Source organism: Gymnodraco acuticeps, unplaced genomic scaffold (assembly GCF_902827175.1).
Source record: "Gymnodraco acuticeps unplaced genomic scaffold, fGymAcu1.1, whole genome shotgun sequence".
Lineage (NCBI taxonomy): Eukaryota > Metazoa > Chordata > Actinopteri > Perciformes > Bathydraconidae > Gymnodraco > Gymnodraco acuticeps.
The window spans coordinates 110,001-126,783 of record NW_022991285.1 but is presented as its reverse complement, the minus strand read 5'-3'; the positions used below and the strand labels follow the sequence as shown (position 1 = coordinate 126,783).

General features: G+C 39.8%; 1 protein-coding gene across 1 annotated transcript in view; it reads right to left on the bottom strand.

Moving 5' to 3' along the window:
* Positions 1-16,783, bottom strand: part of syk (spleen tyrosine kinase) — a 29,818-nt gene that overhangs the window by 1,390 nt on the left and 11,645 nt on the right. Inside the window, 11 exon segments of the mRNA XM_034239887.1 lie at positions 243-355; positions 3,527-3,667; positions 4,203-4,392; positions 5,970-6,179; positions 10,091-10,247; positions 11,424-11,505; positions 12,792-12,857; positions 13,398-13,430; positions 13,432-13,457; positions 13,572-13,653; positions 14,653-14,791. Coding sequence (XP_034095778.1) covers positions 243-355; positions 3,527-3,667; positions 4,203-4,392; positions 5,970-6,179; positions 10,091-10,247; positions 11,424-11,505; positions 12,792-12,857; positions 13,398-13,430; positions 13,432-13,457; positions 13,572-13,653; positions 14,653-14,791 — 1,239 coding nt within the window.

The window sequence follows — 16,783 nt, the reverse complement described above, 5'->3', positions numbered from 1 at the left end:
TATCCCATATTATTTCAAGAAATCTTTCCAAGCTAGGTTTCACTTGTACGTCTGGCGGATTTTTTTACTTATTACAAGTGAAAAAACCTTCATTATTGTTTTACTTGATTTTGGAGCCGCATTTCTCCTTGTCAACAAACTCTGCGTAATCAGTCCTCTCTGGTAGATGGGTTTATTGTCACTATATATAAAATGGAATGAAACACATTGGTGGTTAATACTGTGTGAGCTCTGGCTCTTACTTGTATGTCCAGCAGGTCCTCATGAGCTCATATATCTCCATCGGACAGTTCATCGGAGCGTCCATACGTTCCCCGCTCTCAATCTTCTGCATCACCTCATTTCCTTTCATTCCCTAAAAACAAGGGAAACATTCAAAGTTCAAGATTCAAAGGTTTTTATTGTCATATGCACAAAGCTACAGTGTAGAAATGGCAATGAAATTCTTCTGACCTGAGCTCCTCCAACAATGCAACATATATAATAAAATACAAAATAAAAAGTAGTGCAGAAAGTCTATATGGAGATTATTGGGGAAAGCAACCCTAAAAAGACTTAGAATAAAATAACGGGACTGTTTCATATGAGTTTCTTTTAGTATTAATCAGCATATGGCTCTAAAGTTACAATAGGCCAAGAACATGTGCAATGCCCGTTACATGAGGGGAAGATTTTACACAAAAAAGTCATATTGCATAATTTTTAAACTCATATTTCCTTTCTTGTTTTTATAAAAAAAAATTTAAGTTGTTCTATTAGTGTACCATCACCATTACATGTAAAATATTTGTTTATATGAATCTTGTGTTCATTATGGAGGCTTCAAATAAGCCCAGTGGGTTTATTATTTGTTATCTGTTACGTTTGTGTACATTTAAATTGAGCTACGAATACATTATAAACATATGAATATGAAGCAGCCATTTTACTTTGACATCTTCAGCTCTTAAATCCTGCTGCGGTACATTATGGTATGGAAAGCCAACAGTGCCATAACACGTACTTAAGGCGAGACACCCCAGGTGAATAGGGTAATTTTTTTAACTTAAAGGTATCAGCTAGAAATGTCTCCAGTTAATTACTTACAATAAGGCAATTGTTTTTTGTATTACAAGTTTCTGAAATAGCATGTTTAAATATGCAAATTAGCCATTATCTCATTAAATATGCACATATTTTAACACATTTCAGGAATCAAAATCTGAACTTTGGATAAAGCCAGGTTCAAAATTCTTGTTTCATTTTGTAGTCGTATTAGTATCTAAGGCTTTTACAGAAGGGATATTGGATATCTCTTGTTATCACTCCATAAATCAGAAAATACTGTCAATAGCCCTAAAATATCAATTTTCGCCATGTTTTTAGGTATACAATGTTGTATAATTCAGGCTATGAATGATATATGAACAAACCCTTCTGTAAAAGCCTTCATAATATTGATAGGAATATAACTGGAAGTTTTGGTGTATGTACGTGCTACTGAAGTTGAAATTTCAAACTCAGAGTAGGAGAAAAAACTCATTTTGAAAAAACGACCTTTAATGATTGCAGTGAGGCGCTAGCTAAACCCTCCTGTTCTTTGGATGACAGCTTGCGCATCGACGCACTCCGTGAAGGTATTTCATGTTCGGGGTCATTTGTTTTTTTTATAACCTTGCTTCGTGCAAGTGACAATTGTTGTCGTCTTCTCTGTGAACGTTTTTTTCGCCGTTCTTTTGCCATTTTGAGATTTCAATTTCTAGCGGAAAGCTAACCAGGAAGTGTTTTAGCACACCACGTGACGCATCTGAACGAATCATGTTGTCAGAAATTGACACCAGCCAATAAGATTTTGTTTCTTGGTTTAAGACCCCTTTGTGCTTTCACAATTGGTTGCTGATACAAAGGAAATGACCATATTTGGATCCGATGAGATTGTGCAGGAGAGACGGAGCTTTCCAGCGATGTTGACATGGTGCACACAGCGGTCGCGGTACTTTATGTTACGTTAGAATGCTAACTTTTGGTGAATTTAGGAGAAATCTACAGATGCAAATAGACAAACTATAGTAAAATAAACACTTAAATGTGTATTTTGTACGTTTTCCTTCCAAAGCCTGAAAGAAAACATGTTATGGAATCAAAATAGCACAAAATCTCAAAATTGACCAGTACTTGAAAAACGATGTTTTTGCCTGCCGTGTCTCGCCTTAAGTGCGTTCAGTTGTATGAAACGTTTTGAAACAACACTTTTTTATTGTTAAATAAAGTTGTTTTCTGTGTTTAACAGACTTGGTGGCTGTTGTGACTCGACAGTTATGTTAGGTCAAGTTATGTTTTTTACTCTTGTGTTTTGATCTCGTCACTTCCTGTTTTTATTTTGAAAGTAATCCTTCCCTCTCATTCCAGATCCCACATTTCCTGCCTTTGTGTGTTTCCCGCCCGTGAGATTGCCCTGCCCTGATAGTTTTCACCTGTGCCCATCCTCCTCACCTATAAATAGCCCTTGTGTTTCTTTGTTCCCTTGTCAGTTCGTTATGTTTCATGTCGTGAGAACCTGGGCCTTTTGACTCCTGACACTTTACTTTGAGATTTAGACCTTTTGCCAAGAGAGTTTTGTTTTGATGTACGACTTTGTTTTTTTGTGATTTAACTACTTTCTATTTTTTGAAAGTACGATTTAGTTTTTGTTATTAAACAACATTCTATTTTTGGACAACTGTTTTCGAGTCCTGCTTTTGGGTCCTGTGTCCTGTGTTTCAGTTCATAACAGTGGCCTTGAGGTCTAAGCATTGGTTTTAATGCTGGGTTTGACAACAAAGTGTAACATCTTCAAGTGTAAATGCCATTTTAATTAAGAACTAGTGCCGTATTATAGCACTGTTCACCAGAAGTCTTAAGTAACTAAGTACATTTTGAAGTACTGTACTTGAGTACAATTTGTAGGTACTTTACTTGAGTATTTCCATTGTATGCTACTTAATACTTCTTTTCTACATTTTAGAAGCCAATATGGTACTTTTTACTTTTACTTTTTACTTTTTACTTATTTATCTGACAGCTTTCGTTACTTCACAGATTCAGATTCTTAGCAAAAACAAAAGTAAATTATTTCATATACATTAAATACAGGTTAAGATATCCAGCAGCAGTTTATAAAGTAAAGAAAAAAACCTTTACCAGCTGTTAAAGAAGGAATAAATTAGGCATGAGCCATTATGCATTATTCTACTTTTGGTACTTTAAGTATATTTTGATGCCGATACTTTTGTACTTTTACTCAAGTAAGATTTTCAATGCAGGACTTTTACTAGTAACACTCTGGTACTTCTACTTTTACTCAAGTACAACATCTGAGTACTTCTTCCCACCCCTGCTGTTCACTTTCCATAAAAACTGTGCGAGTAACTGTGCGAGTAACTGTGCGAGTAACTGCGTGAGTAACTGTGCGAGTAACTGTGTGAGTAACTGCGTGAGTAACTGTGTTAGTAACTGTGTTAGTAACTGTACGTCATCATGTCTCTGCTTGCCTTGTGTTAGTTCATACCTTGTAAGGTTTCTGTCCGTAGGAGAAGCCCTCCCACATGAGCACCCCGAAGCTCCACACGTCACTTTTGGAAGAGAATTTTAAGTAGTTGATGCACTCGGGAGCGTACCATTTCACCGGCCACTTGCCATGACCTTTGGCCTGAGGGAGGAGGAGACACAGTGGGAATTATTTCATTTTATACTGGTCATTTTGCAGCCTCAGATTACATATTTGTGATATGACGATGATCGCATACAGGGTAATTATATGGGGCTGGGCCCGAACATGCTCTCTTCAAACTCAAATACACAATAAACAGAAAGGATCTTGTAAATATTGCAGTCACTTCAATGCTTGGTACAGGTATGTATTTATTTGCTTTTATGCAGAGATGGAAGAGGTATTTGCATGTATGACCTGCACCAAGACTTCCTTTAAAGTGGAAATATACTGCATTGTTAGAGCAGCTCAGAGGCATCAATTTATCGTCTACATTTATCGATAATTTCCAATTCAATTTTTCCGAAAGCAGCTTTATAATGTCAGCTTGTGCAACTTATTGGGATAGTTCTTAGCTATATTTCCCCACTTAACAATTTCGCTCTGATAAACCATGGAATATGCATCCATGGGCCTGGATTGACTTCATGCTTGATGTAAAACAAATGATCTGAACCCCCACCCCCCTTAGTACCTTATAGTAGTTTTGGTCCTCGCCCACAGCTTTGGAGAGTCCGAAGTCACTGATCTTGGCGTAGTGATGCGTGACGAGCAGCACGTTGCGGGCGGCGAGGTCTCTGTGCACGAAGTTATGCTCCTCCAGGTACTTCATCCCCATGGAGACCTGGTGCACCAGCTCTGTGATGTTCTTTACGGTGGTCTGCCTAGGATCAATTCAACGTTTATTATAAAGCTGCTGCCTTAGATTCTGAACACAAGATTCAGAGGGATCAACCTTTAAACTTGGGAGATTAAAAGTGATTATTGTGACTTTATTAGCACTGTAGTTAGCATACAGAGGTAGAAGAAGTACTCAGATCTTGTACTTGAGTAAAAGTAGATTTACCAGGAATACTCTGTTTCAGTAAAAGTCCTGCATTCAAAATGTTCCTCAAGTGAAAGTAGAAAAGTATTCTCATCAAAATATAGTGAAAGTAGCGACAGTAAAAGTAGTCATTGTGCAGATTGGTCCATTTCAGAATAATATATATGATATGTTTTATAATGATTGATCATTAAAGTGTTCTCAAAGCTGGTAAAGGTGCAGCTAGTTTGAATGACTTTGTATACTGCAGGGTAGCTTGTGAATTTACTCCAGGTGGAACTAAAGTCTGATTCAACACTTGGTTAGATTTCACATCATTCATCCACATCTGTAAAGTAACTAAAGGTATTAAATACATGTGGTGGAGGAAAAGTACACCATGTACCTCTGAACTGTAGTGGAGGAGAAGTACAAAGTAGCATAAAACACCTCAAATGTGTACTTAAGTACAGTACTTGAGTAAATGTACTTAGTTACTCCCAGAGTTGTGAAGTAATGGAGTACAAATACTTCATTACTGTACTTAAGTACATCTTTCTGGTATCAGTACTTTACTCCACTACTTATTTTTCTGACGACTTTTTACTTTCTACTTCTTACATGTTGAACTCAAATACCTGTACTTTCTACTTCTTACATGTTGAACCCAAATACCTGTACTTTCTACTTCTTACATGTTGAACACAAATACCTGTACTTTCTACTTCTCACATGTTGAACACAAATACCTGTACTTTCTACTTCTTACATGTTGAACCCAAATACCTGTACTTTCTACTTCTTACATGTTGAACCCAAATACCTGTACTTTCTACTTCTTACATGTTGAACTCAAATACCTGTACTTTCTACTTCTTACATGTTGAACTCAAATACCTGTACTTTCTACTTCTTACATGTTGAACTCAAATACCTGTACTTTCTACTTCTTACATGTTGAACTCAAATACCTGTACTTTCTACTTCTCTCATTTCCCAAACAGCTGGTTCCTTTAGTCTGAATGTGTGTGTGGTGGCGTGATCATTATTCTTTAGAGTCATTGCGTGCCTATTGATTTGAACACGATCCGTGTATCCATCATTTCCTGGTCTTCTCTAAAGAAGAGGGACCAATGGAAACGTTGTCATGTTGCCGTTGTTCAGCATGGAAACATTCATTAGCTAACAATGACATTATTGTTCTATTAATATAAAGGGAGGTCAGGTACTCTTTAAAACAGCTGCTAGTTATGGGTACTTTTTACTGAAGTACATTTCAAAGCCTCTTTACTTTGACTTGAGTAAAGAAGTTTAATCAGTACTTTTTTAAACACGAGTATCTGTACTTCTACTTGAGTAAAGGATGTGTGTACTTTTGCCCTCTCTGGAGTTATAGAATGTTGCAGAGGATGATCAGGATCCTCTCAGAGTACGTACTTGTGTTTCTGCAGGAACTTGTTGAGCGGCCCCAGATCAGCGAGCTCCATCACCAGCATCAGGCTCTCCGCCTCACAGATCCCGATCATCCGCACGATGTAGGGGTTGTCCAGCTGCTTCATGACGTTGGCCTCTCGCAGCATCTCCTCGTGCATCGACTGGTTGTTGTCATCATTCTTCAGGATTTTCACTGCGACTGGTTTCCTTGTCCTAACACACAGGGAGGGTTTAAAACAACGATCAACAACCAGGCATGGGGAGTAAACATGTGGGATTACTAGCAGGATTACAATGTTAGCAGTAAACTAAAATTACCATATATAGTGTTTGTAAAGGATGTAAAAAAGTTGCCTTATTTAAAAAGAATAACGTAATTCATTTCAAAGTTCAATTCAATAAATTAAGCCTGTATTTCATGTCATATTAAAATCTTTAAAATATGGCATGATTTAATACGGTTTTGTTTTATATGTTACACCTATGCAGACAGATAACTACGTTGTGACCGTAAGTGCTTGTTGTTTCTTGTGCCTAGGAGCTAATGTTTGTTCATGCCCAGTGCTGTGTTTTGTTGATGCACTGGACAACTCAACGTGGGTTGATGTTTTTATTGAAGCTCTGCTGCAGTCCGTGACATAAAGTTATCACTGTGACATAAAGTTATTCAGAAAAGGAACTTTAAAGATGAATCTCCTTTCACGACAAGCGGCCAACGAGGTATTTGTATCATGTTTTCATGTTTTCGTCATGTCCTATTTTTATTCATATATTTGTATGTGTAGCACCACAGCATGTTTGGCACATGTATGTTGTTCGTTGTTGTACATTACAGTTGTTAGACGCTTTTATCCAAAGCGACTTACAGTATTACAGTATTCAGTACTGTGGACAATCCCCACAAGAGCAATTTGGGGTGAAGTGTCTTCAGGGACACAACGACATGCTGGCTGCAGTGGGACTCGAACTTGCTACCCCCTGGTTCTAAGTTTAGCGCACTATCCACTAGGGATGTCCCGATCTCATTTTTTAGCGATTCCGATATTTTCATATAGGTTCCGATCCGATCCCGATATTTCCCGATACCGGTTTTCCGATACCGATATCACTTTTTGTGTTGGCAAACAGCAAACAGCATTTAATTTCGTATACATTAAGAAATAGACAGGCACCCAAATAATTTATTAGACGACAAAAACCGGAGTTTTCCACAAGTGAAATTGGCTGGTCGTCCCCTGCTATGCACTCCACAATCAGCTCAGTAATCTTGCGAAATCTCTCGGAGTCTCGAGGGAGTAAAGCCTTTCGTTTCAAGCTGTCCCGCAGTGTTTGTTGATGGAGTCCATCAGTCGCAGACGCTGTCGCTTTACAGTAGGCGGCGTGTTCGTCGGGGTGGTGCTTTTTAAGATGTTTTATTAGGTTTGTGGTGTTGTAAGAGACCCTGTTAGCACCACCTCGTGAGACTTCCACACCACAGACTTTGCATGTCGCAGTCGGCGACTCACTTGTAGTTATTTTAAAATGATGCCAAACTGCAGACATTTTAACTAGCTAACGATATGTGTCCGTTCCACTTTTCCAACTCGATAATGGCGGCTGATGCAATAGAACAACAACGACAAACAACGTAACAACGTAACAATGGAATCATGGGAAATATTAACTATGGATCGGCCATGACATTTAATTGGATCTGCCGATCCCGATCCACCTTAAAACCCAGTATCGGGGGCCGATCCGATCCGGGGATCGGGATATCTCCACTATCCACTGACCATCCTTGTAGTTCTCAACAGAAGAAGGGAGGCTTCAAGATTAAACGCCAATAATAAACGCCCGTTTCAAAGAACCGACCTGTGTCCGTGTCGTCAAGAGAGCATCTAGTGTTTGTCGTAAAAGGATCAGATGTTATCTCTTCTCTGTATACTGTGCTGTTCTGTAGGATAATGCTTTAAGAGTTCATCGCATAGGCTACTGCCTGAATCTGCTTTATGAGATCTTATTATTTTTCACACGTAGCCTAAATCATCTTCTTTTAAATATTCTCCGAATTCAGATTTTTTTTCTTTTGTTTGTTTTATTCTAAATTCTGACTTATTCCCTAAAGTCTGAAAAATGTAACTCATTTATCTCATTTTAGAAACATTCTAATTTCCCCCGCAAAATCTCACCTTTTTTTTTTAAATTCCTGACTTTTTATATATATTTCTAAGTTATTTGAAAAAAATCTCACTTTTAAAAAGAATCTCTCGCTTTTTTGAAATTTTTTTCACTTTTTTGAATTTTTTAAGTTAAGACTCAAATCAGCTTTTTTGCCTGAATCTGCTTTATGGTTTTCACTTTCTTTGATTCATCTGTTCTGTTTTTAATTCAACAGGTGAACCTATATGTTCATAAAATAGTGTGTGTGAGCTTAACTGTGTGTTAAACTAAAACGGAGCATTTCCTGTCAGCTCAGATTTCATTTCTGCTTTCTTAAACTGTGGTCTGTGCTCATGGGTTTCAGTGTTGGTGTACAGGCTGGATATGCTTCATGAAAGGCAGGTTTTCCTACAAATAAAATCATTTTTGATCCTAAATATCTTGGTTTCTTCTGTCACATTGTTCTGTTAACTCTATAAATATTGTGTACGAGCAAGATAACAGTTAAACACATTTCAATAGATTTCGGTTTCTATAACCATCTTTACAAAGAAGGGTATTTAGGAAGTGAGAGAGGCAACATGAAGAGAAACCAGATCACAAGATAGTACACATTTAGAATCTAGATACATTTACTTTGAAGTTCACACACTGGAAAAAATGCTGCTCAAAATCATGTAAAAAAACGAGTTGTTTTCGCTTGTTATAAATTGAAGAAGTGCAAATTCGCTTGATAACATTTCTTGAATTAATGTGGGATATTTAGATGAATGGGATCTTGTAGTTAGTTTAAGGAACTTATTTTGAACTATTTGACCAGATTCATGAAAGGAAATAAGCAAAAAATGCTCAACATTTTTCTAATTTCTGATGATTTTCCAATAAAAATGTGTTTTTCTAAAATCAAGTAAGCTGTATTTCATGAAACCAGCTGATCCTTCTTTTACAAATACCACAGCAGCTTGAAAAACCTTAGATAGATAGAGATACAACTCAAAATAAGATGCTTTCAAGAGACTTAACAAGATACTTAAGATGCATTGTCTAAAAACAAGCCCCTATCTCTCACTGCATTGTTACTTCTTAAGTTATTATGTCTTATATCTAGATACTAGATACTAGATACTAGATACAAGATACAAGATACTAGATACTAGATACTAGATACAAGATACTAGATACTAGATACTAGATACAAGATACTAGACGAATCTTGGCAAGATTCAAGTTTTTACGGTGTATAGTTACAGTCTTTTTAATACAACCCTTCACTGCAGGATCCATTTAAAGTCAGTGCTAAGGGATGACGGAGTAATTACAACAAGCAAAACAAGTTTGAATTAACATTTGAGTATTTGAAAAACATGTGAACCATTGATCTGTATCTTTATCTGATTTACTACATGTGTAATTAACGAGTTGCTGTGACACAAACATCTTCCAATTTTGGTTGAATAAGGTATATATCTAATCTAACCTAATTGTATATTTCATTCAATTGTATTTGTATTTTACATCCTATCTTGTAATTTATTGTATCTTTTTATGTTGTCGTTCATGTGTGTTGATCTGTGAGACAGATGTGTTTTGTGACATGGGGATGGATACATTTGATTTGATTTGATTTAGAGTAACAACTTAAAAACAGGCCGTAAATTGCACTGATCTAGATGCTGCAAGGGATTACAACAAGTATACATCATTATTCAGAGCCTTATTTAAATCCCAGCAAAGACAATGGGATGTTGGAGTCGGCCACCTTACGAGGCTATGATACGAGACATTTTCAGATTTAATTTGGTTATTAGCTGTACATTTTATTCTATGATCTTTAGAGATTGCAGCAGATCTTGACTTCTTGCTGTAAATAACTTTGCCAGTATCTTGCTAGTTTTATCCCCAAGATCAATATTCCACTGTGTGTTAAAGTGTAGGTGTGGTGTTGTGTGTATGGAGGTGTGACGTTGCGTGTTTGAGCATACTTCCTCATGACGTAGGTGCCCTTGATGACAGTCCCAAAGTTCCCGGATCCCAGTTCTCCGTCCTCCAGGAACAGCTGGCTTCGATCCACTGTGGAGCTCCTCAGCTCGTCTGGGTCTGCGTACGGCCCGTAAACGTCTGTGTCCATGGGCATGGCCTCTGAAGGAGAAAGGACCAGGTCACATGAGAGAAGGTCTTACTCATCGCCTTCCAAAAAGCCCTCGATTCAATAAAGTCAAACTGAAGCATCCTTTGAGCTCCAGTCAATCCTCTCAGTAAATACAGAGCTGAATCCAGATCAAATGCACGCTGAGGGGTCTTTGAGCAGGTTTTCTCTCACTGATCGTGCTGTTATGTTAAATGTTTATTGTTTGTTTTTCATGTATTGTGTCCTGATATTTGTCCATGTTGATGTTACACATGGAGCTGCTGTGATGCAAGTCACATTTCAGATTTGATCTGACCATTAAAGTCGTATCGTATATTGTATCGTATCGTTAAACAAAAAGTGAAATGACAGCATGCACATCTACCATTATCCTGGTTCTGTCCCATTCTGCGTCTCTTTCCCTCCCTTCAGCCACAGTGCCACTTCCCCTGGACTCTACATTGACTTTCTCCCTCCACACACACCTTTTTATTTAACCCTCCTGTTGTGTTTGTTTCTCCTACTCTCTACTTTGGTGTACCTGGGCAAATTTGACTGGTCTGTTAATCAGCTTTTACATGAACACAAGAACCATTTATCATCACCACATTTATTATACACCCTTTTAGGCTATAAACAATGTCTCACACTTAAAGGTGGGGTAGGTAAGTTTGGAGAAACCAGCTGGAGTGCGCTAGAATTTGAAAATACACAGCCGAAAAAAATCTGCCACTTCCTCACAGAGCCCCTCCTCCAACACACACGAACGCGCACATGACCAATGAGGGCACGAGATAAGTTTGTGCACAGATGGAAGGCTGACAGGCAGGTAGGCCATCCAGTTACTTTAGCCGGCTCAGATGATTGGTCGTGCTTTTTACAGCGCCACGGCTTCCACAGATGACTTCTTTTTATGGATTTTTTGTCAAAGCACTTAAGATATTCATTGCTATCGGGATGTTAATATAGACTCGTTAGCGCACCTTAAAACGGAACTCTTAAAGGTGGGGTAGGTAAGTTTGAGAAACCGGCTCGAGATACACTTGTTGTTATATTCCATTCTTAAGAGCATTCCATGGAATATAACAACAAGTGTATCTCGAGCCGGTTTCTCAAACTTACCTACCCCACCTTTAAGAGTTCCGTTTTAAGGTGCGCTAACGAGTCTATATTTTGAATTGGCTTACCTTTGCCGGCTTCTGGGTAACCCGGCACGGTGGTTTCATACGGGTTGAGATCTGAAGTGCTTTGTCGAGACCCCCGGCCCGACTGTCAGGTTATGAGAGGAGACAATGTTTGAGAAAAACATAAAGCATATACTGTACATGGTGCACTGCTGGAATACAACCTGCAATCTGATTATAGTGATAGACGATGACTGTATAGGTAAATAAAGAGAATTTCTGGTTCCCTTTCAGGTTTGATTCGTTCATAACTTCATGTAAGCCACTCAAATACGTGCAACATGAGTGAGTTAAATGTCACTCTATCACCCTGCAGTAAGGAGCCATTGAGGGCAGTGCTGGGGCTGCAGAGAGGACATAATCTGCATTTAATGGGTAGAAGAAGAGTGAGAGAGAGCAGGCCAACGGTGTTATTCAGGCTGAATGAGGCCCAATCCCAAACCACGCCCTTCACACTACCCCTACACACTACCCCTCCGTTTGCGCGTTCGCGCGGAGGGTCCGCCACATTAAGTGCTGTTCCAAACCAACGAGTGTGGAGCGGTGTGGAGGGGGAGGTGGGTCTCTACCTGACCGGTGTATTTAGTCCCTCCATCTGACAGGAGGGAACCTCATTGAGCTGCGAGTGTCACTCCATGGAGTTCACTCCGTCACGGAGGGGGAGTGTGTAGGGGTAGGGTGTAGGGGTAGGGTGTAGGGCGTGGTTTGGGATTGGGCCTGAGAAACGGCCGCTGTTTGATGGCTTGATAGCCCACTCCCCCTCCACACCGCTCCACACTCGTTGGTTTGGAACATCACTTAATGTGGCGGACCCTCCGTGCGAACGCGCAAACGGAGGGGTAGTGTGTAGGGGTAGTGTGTAGGGGGCGGTTTGGGATTGGGCCTGAGTGTCAGCTGAGGCTTTGAGCAGGTTTTGTTTGATGTTAAATTGAACAAGGGAATTATATTTGACTGGGTTTGAGATGTAAACTTAAAAGCTAAACTACAATAAATCTTATCATCGAAAAGATGTTTCGCTGGATAGGAGAAGATGTGACCTGCGGGTGGGCGGAGGTAGAGAAGAATTCATAGGATCACCAATCTCACTAAACTTGAGCAGGAATGAGTCCTTACACCGTCCTGAAAATGAGTTAGCAATTACCACGTCCGGTTCCATCCTCTAATAACAGTTTTTAACAGTGGGAAGAGTAAAGGGAAGATGCTGTGGCCAGAAGGTGTGTGTGTGTGTGTGTGTGTGTGTGTGTGTGTGTGTGTGTGTGTGTGTGTGGTGTGTGTGTGATGTGTGTGGTGTGCTGTGTGTGTGTGTGTGTGTGTGTGTGTGTGTGTGTGTGTGTGTGTGTGTGTGTGTGTTTGTGAAGAGTGTTAGTGCACCTTTTTGATACCGGGTATGGGAAGTTGAGTTTTGATTTTGTTGAAGAGTCCACCGGCTGCATTTTGCTGAAAACAGAAAAGTCAGAGGTTATCAGAGAGAGATCTGTTCATTTTAGGGTCAGCCATGTGATCATTATAGTGGGAACAGATTCAGGGGGATAGACTTCTCAATCCAGCTAGGAAATTCTGATTTACAATTGACATAATTATAATATTATGTTGAAATCTTGTTTTCATTAAACATAGAATACAAAAAAAACAAATATATGTTTCAAACTCATTTCAGACTGAGTGGACCTCACTTCCTAGGTATATACTGTAAGCACAGGGACCATGAGAATACACACACACACACACACACACACACACACACACACACACACACACACACACACACACACACACACACACACACACACACACACACACACACACACAGTACCTGTTAAGTCAAAAAGAATTATGATCCATCTCACAAAACAGAAATCAAATCAATTCAGGTTTGCATACGCAGTATCGATCAATGCATACATAAATGCAGGCGTACTCAACAGTCTACACACACACACACACACACACACACACACACACACACACACACACTACAAAGGCAGAAGTTATCCCAGGATGGTCCCGGGGGGAGTGGTGGTCGTCCGCCGATCATCCCTATAACACAGCAGATGAGACATATAAATAACGTGAAATATATATATCCCTGCACTCTCAGTTGTCAGAATGCATACATGTACACTTCTATTCTTTCTGTAGACGTGTTTGTACCCATGTCTCCATCAGGTCTGGAGCAGGGCTCTGTCAGCACTCGCAGCAGGCCGTCTGGTTTGTATGAGTAGTGCTCCACCAGCTGTGGAGAGGAGAGAAGTGCACATATCAGATATCATATATACGTATATAACGACCCCCAAAGGGAGAGTCTGTTTCCATGCAAAGTCCCTACAGACTGAGCTACTGCCGTCCAACACAGTGTAGAAATTCACCATGTGGCTTTTTTTTATGCATCTTACAAAGGACATCAAGCTGTATTCAAAATAAGTCCAGAAATAAAGGTCAGATCTTCTGACCCTGACGTAAATTGAACAGACAGCCTTCTGATCTGGAGTCAGACGCGCTACCGTTGCTCCACACGGTCATAAATATGAATTCAATCCAATGTCCAAAATGTCAGCTCTTCATCACTTGATCCAATGAAACCTTTGCATCATATTGTCAAAATTAGCACAAGTTATTGAGATGTGGCCAAAAAACTATTATTATACATAGGTACCATGTGCGCAAATGTTTTGAACTCCAAAATACATTTGGAAATGACTTATGTTGTGTTTAAAGATTCCAATTATGTATCCCTCAATTGGCATGTTGAGCAATCGACCAAGCTTCTTTTGTATATAAAAAACTGTTGACTTGTTTAATTTATAACAAATTATCATATTTTATGAAGTGTTTTTTCTGCAAAAATACTAATTTGTGAAGTAAATAGTGACTTCATCTGTAAAAATATATTGTTAGACTGTTGTGGAGGTGAATTAAACAGTGGCATTAAAGGAAATACAGAAATAACGTACACGTTTTTGTAAATGTTTTGGCACAATACTTAAGTGAATGTACTTAGTTACATTTCACCCATGCCTTAAATGTTTTTTAAGAGCTCACAGTGACCATGACCTTTGACGGACAAAGTGGATGTTCGTGTCAAAGAAATGTGCATTTTAGGAACTTACGATTTAGACATGCAAACGGAGCATAGACTCAAGATAAGGACAGTCACCAATGAGTGGCCCATAATCCTAGTTTCATAGTTAAAAAATCCACATGGAAATGACTGTAAATCTGAGAATCCGTGTACCTGCCACAGGGTGTCAAACTTCTTTCCGTCTGGGATGGAGAGCTTGCTCGTCCGGTCCCGGTCGATACGATAATGCATGACTTGTCCTTCATGCAGTAAACACAGAGCGTAGGATCCGTTCGTATCCCTCTGTCGAATCCTGCACCACAAGAAGAGGAACATGAAGTGTGTCTCATTTATACTCTGACTTCATAGATGTGAATTATATTTAGTGAGATGCCACTGAAGATGTTTAAATTCTAGATATAGATTCAACATGCAATCCACCAAACGCAACCGAACAAGAGTCAACAGCAAATGAAAGCTGTTTGGCATTAGAGGAGATTTGTCGCACCCCACATACTCCGCTCTGCTGCTTATCCCACAAATGCATGTTCCTCACAAATATGGCACCATTAGTGAGGTAGATAAACAGGCTTTCCAACGGTATAAGATGTATTGCAGAGAAGTATTGTTACAGCAAAGAAATCATCTACCAAACACACATTTCCTTACTTTTTGTGTTAAGTTTAGAATAAGAAGACATGGAGAATGAAGCACATCTCCAACCCATCGTCTTCTGAACACAGTCATGTAAAACGGGCTTTCACAACGCTTGAAATAAGATAAGAGGTACTTTATTGATCCCAAATTGGGAAATGTTTGCGTTACAGCAGCAGCATGAAAATCATGAGTAAAAATTAAATAGTAGAAATGAACAATTCTACAGTTACTTTTTGTGTTGAGTTTATATTCAATAGGGACCGAACCTTGCTATGTGATACCTAACACAAGATGTTCGGCCAGCAGCACACACACAACAGTTGTGTTGACTATTCAGAGCACATGTGTCAAACTCGAGGCCCGGGGGCCAAATCAGGCCCTTGGTGGATTTAATTTCGGCCCGCAGGATAATCTCTAATTACTATTAGATCTGGCCCGCCGGTATATTGCACGCACACCTTCACTCCATCCTGAGGGTCTCCTCCGCTCAGAGCCTGAGCCCAAACATTGATGACCTCTCACCCAAGATGAGATGCCAAGTATCTGAACTAGCATCACAGAGCAGCACACTGAGTTCAATGGATGCTTCCTTCTGCACTTTCTCTCAGGACAACAGGGCATGTTTGGTTTTCTCTTTGAGGGGAATAGTTTTGTTGAAGCTGTTGTTGGCCTGTGGAAAAATGTACTCATAAGAAATGACTCTGTAAAAGCTGCAGATAGAGCCATAAGAAATGAATGCAACTGATTATTTAATGTTTAATGTTGTTTTTATAGGCAATAATTTAAGCTTCGTTAGTTCCAGGTTTAATATGTGCAATAAGTATTTAACTGTTAAGGAAATGTCGGAAGCCTTGCGTAATATGAGAAGCGGGAAGACACCAGGACCAGATGGGATCCCTATAGAGATTTATAAATTGTTTCCAGATAAATTACTCCCCCCTCTATTAGATATGTTTGAAGAGGCATACGAGGTGGGTACTCTACCACCATTTTCGGGCACCTAGTAAGGATGCCACCTGGGCGCCTCCCTAGGGAGGTGTTCCAGGCACGTCCAGCTGGGAAGAGACCGAGGGGTAGACCTAGGACCAGGTGGAGGGATTATATCTCTTCGCTGGCCTGGGAGCGCCTTGGGATCCCCCAGTCAGAGCTGGTTGATGTCGCCAGGGAAAAAAAAGTTTGGGGCTCTCTGCTGGAACTGATACCTCCGAGACCCGACTCTAATGCTGGTTTATTTCTATTTCTATTTTGAGATGTGTTGGGGAATAATTCGCCCTGCATGTCCTCCTTCGCCCTCTGACGAAGCTGACCAACCTTGAGCAGCCGTTATCTCCCGTAAGGAGGGGCTGCCCTAGCATATTGTTGTTGTTACCAGTTTATGACCGGGCAACTCTCGGTCAGAGATAGTTATTGTTGTGGGACACCTGGAACACATCCTTCTCGGGGTGTAGATGACCCCAGCCGTAAGCGACAACAAATGTGATTCAGTGTCCTCAGCTGTTTAATCTATCTAGTGAAGAATGTTGATTATTACACTCTGAACTAGTTCAAACCTGGAGCTACAGGAGGGGTCTTCAGGATTGATTGTGGCATCTCAACCGTGTGCTCAGACGCGACATGTCGTGTGAATTCTCCGGCCGAAGCTCCAAAT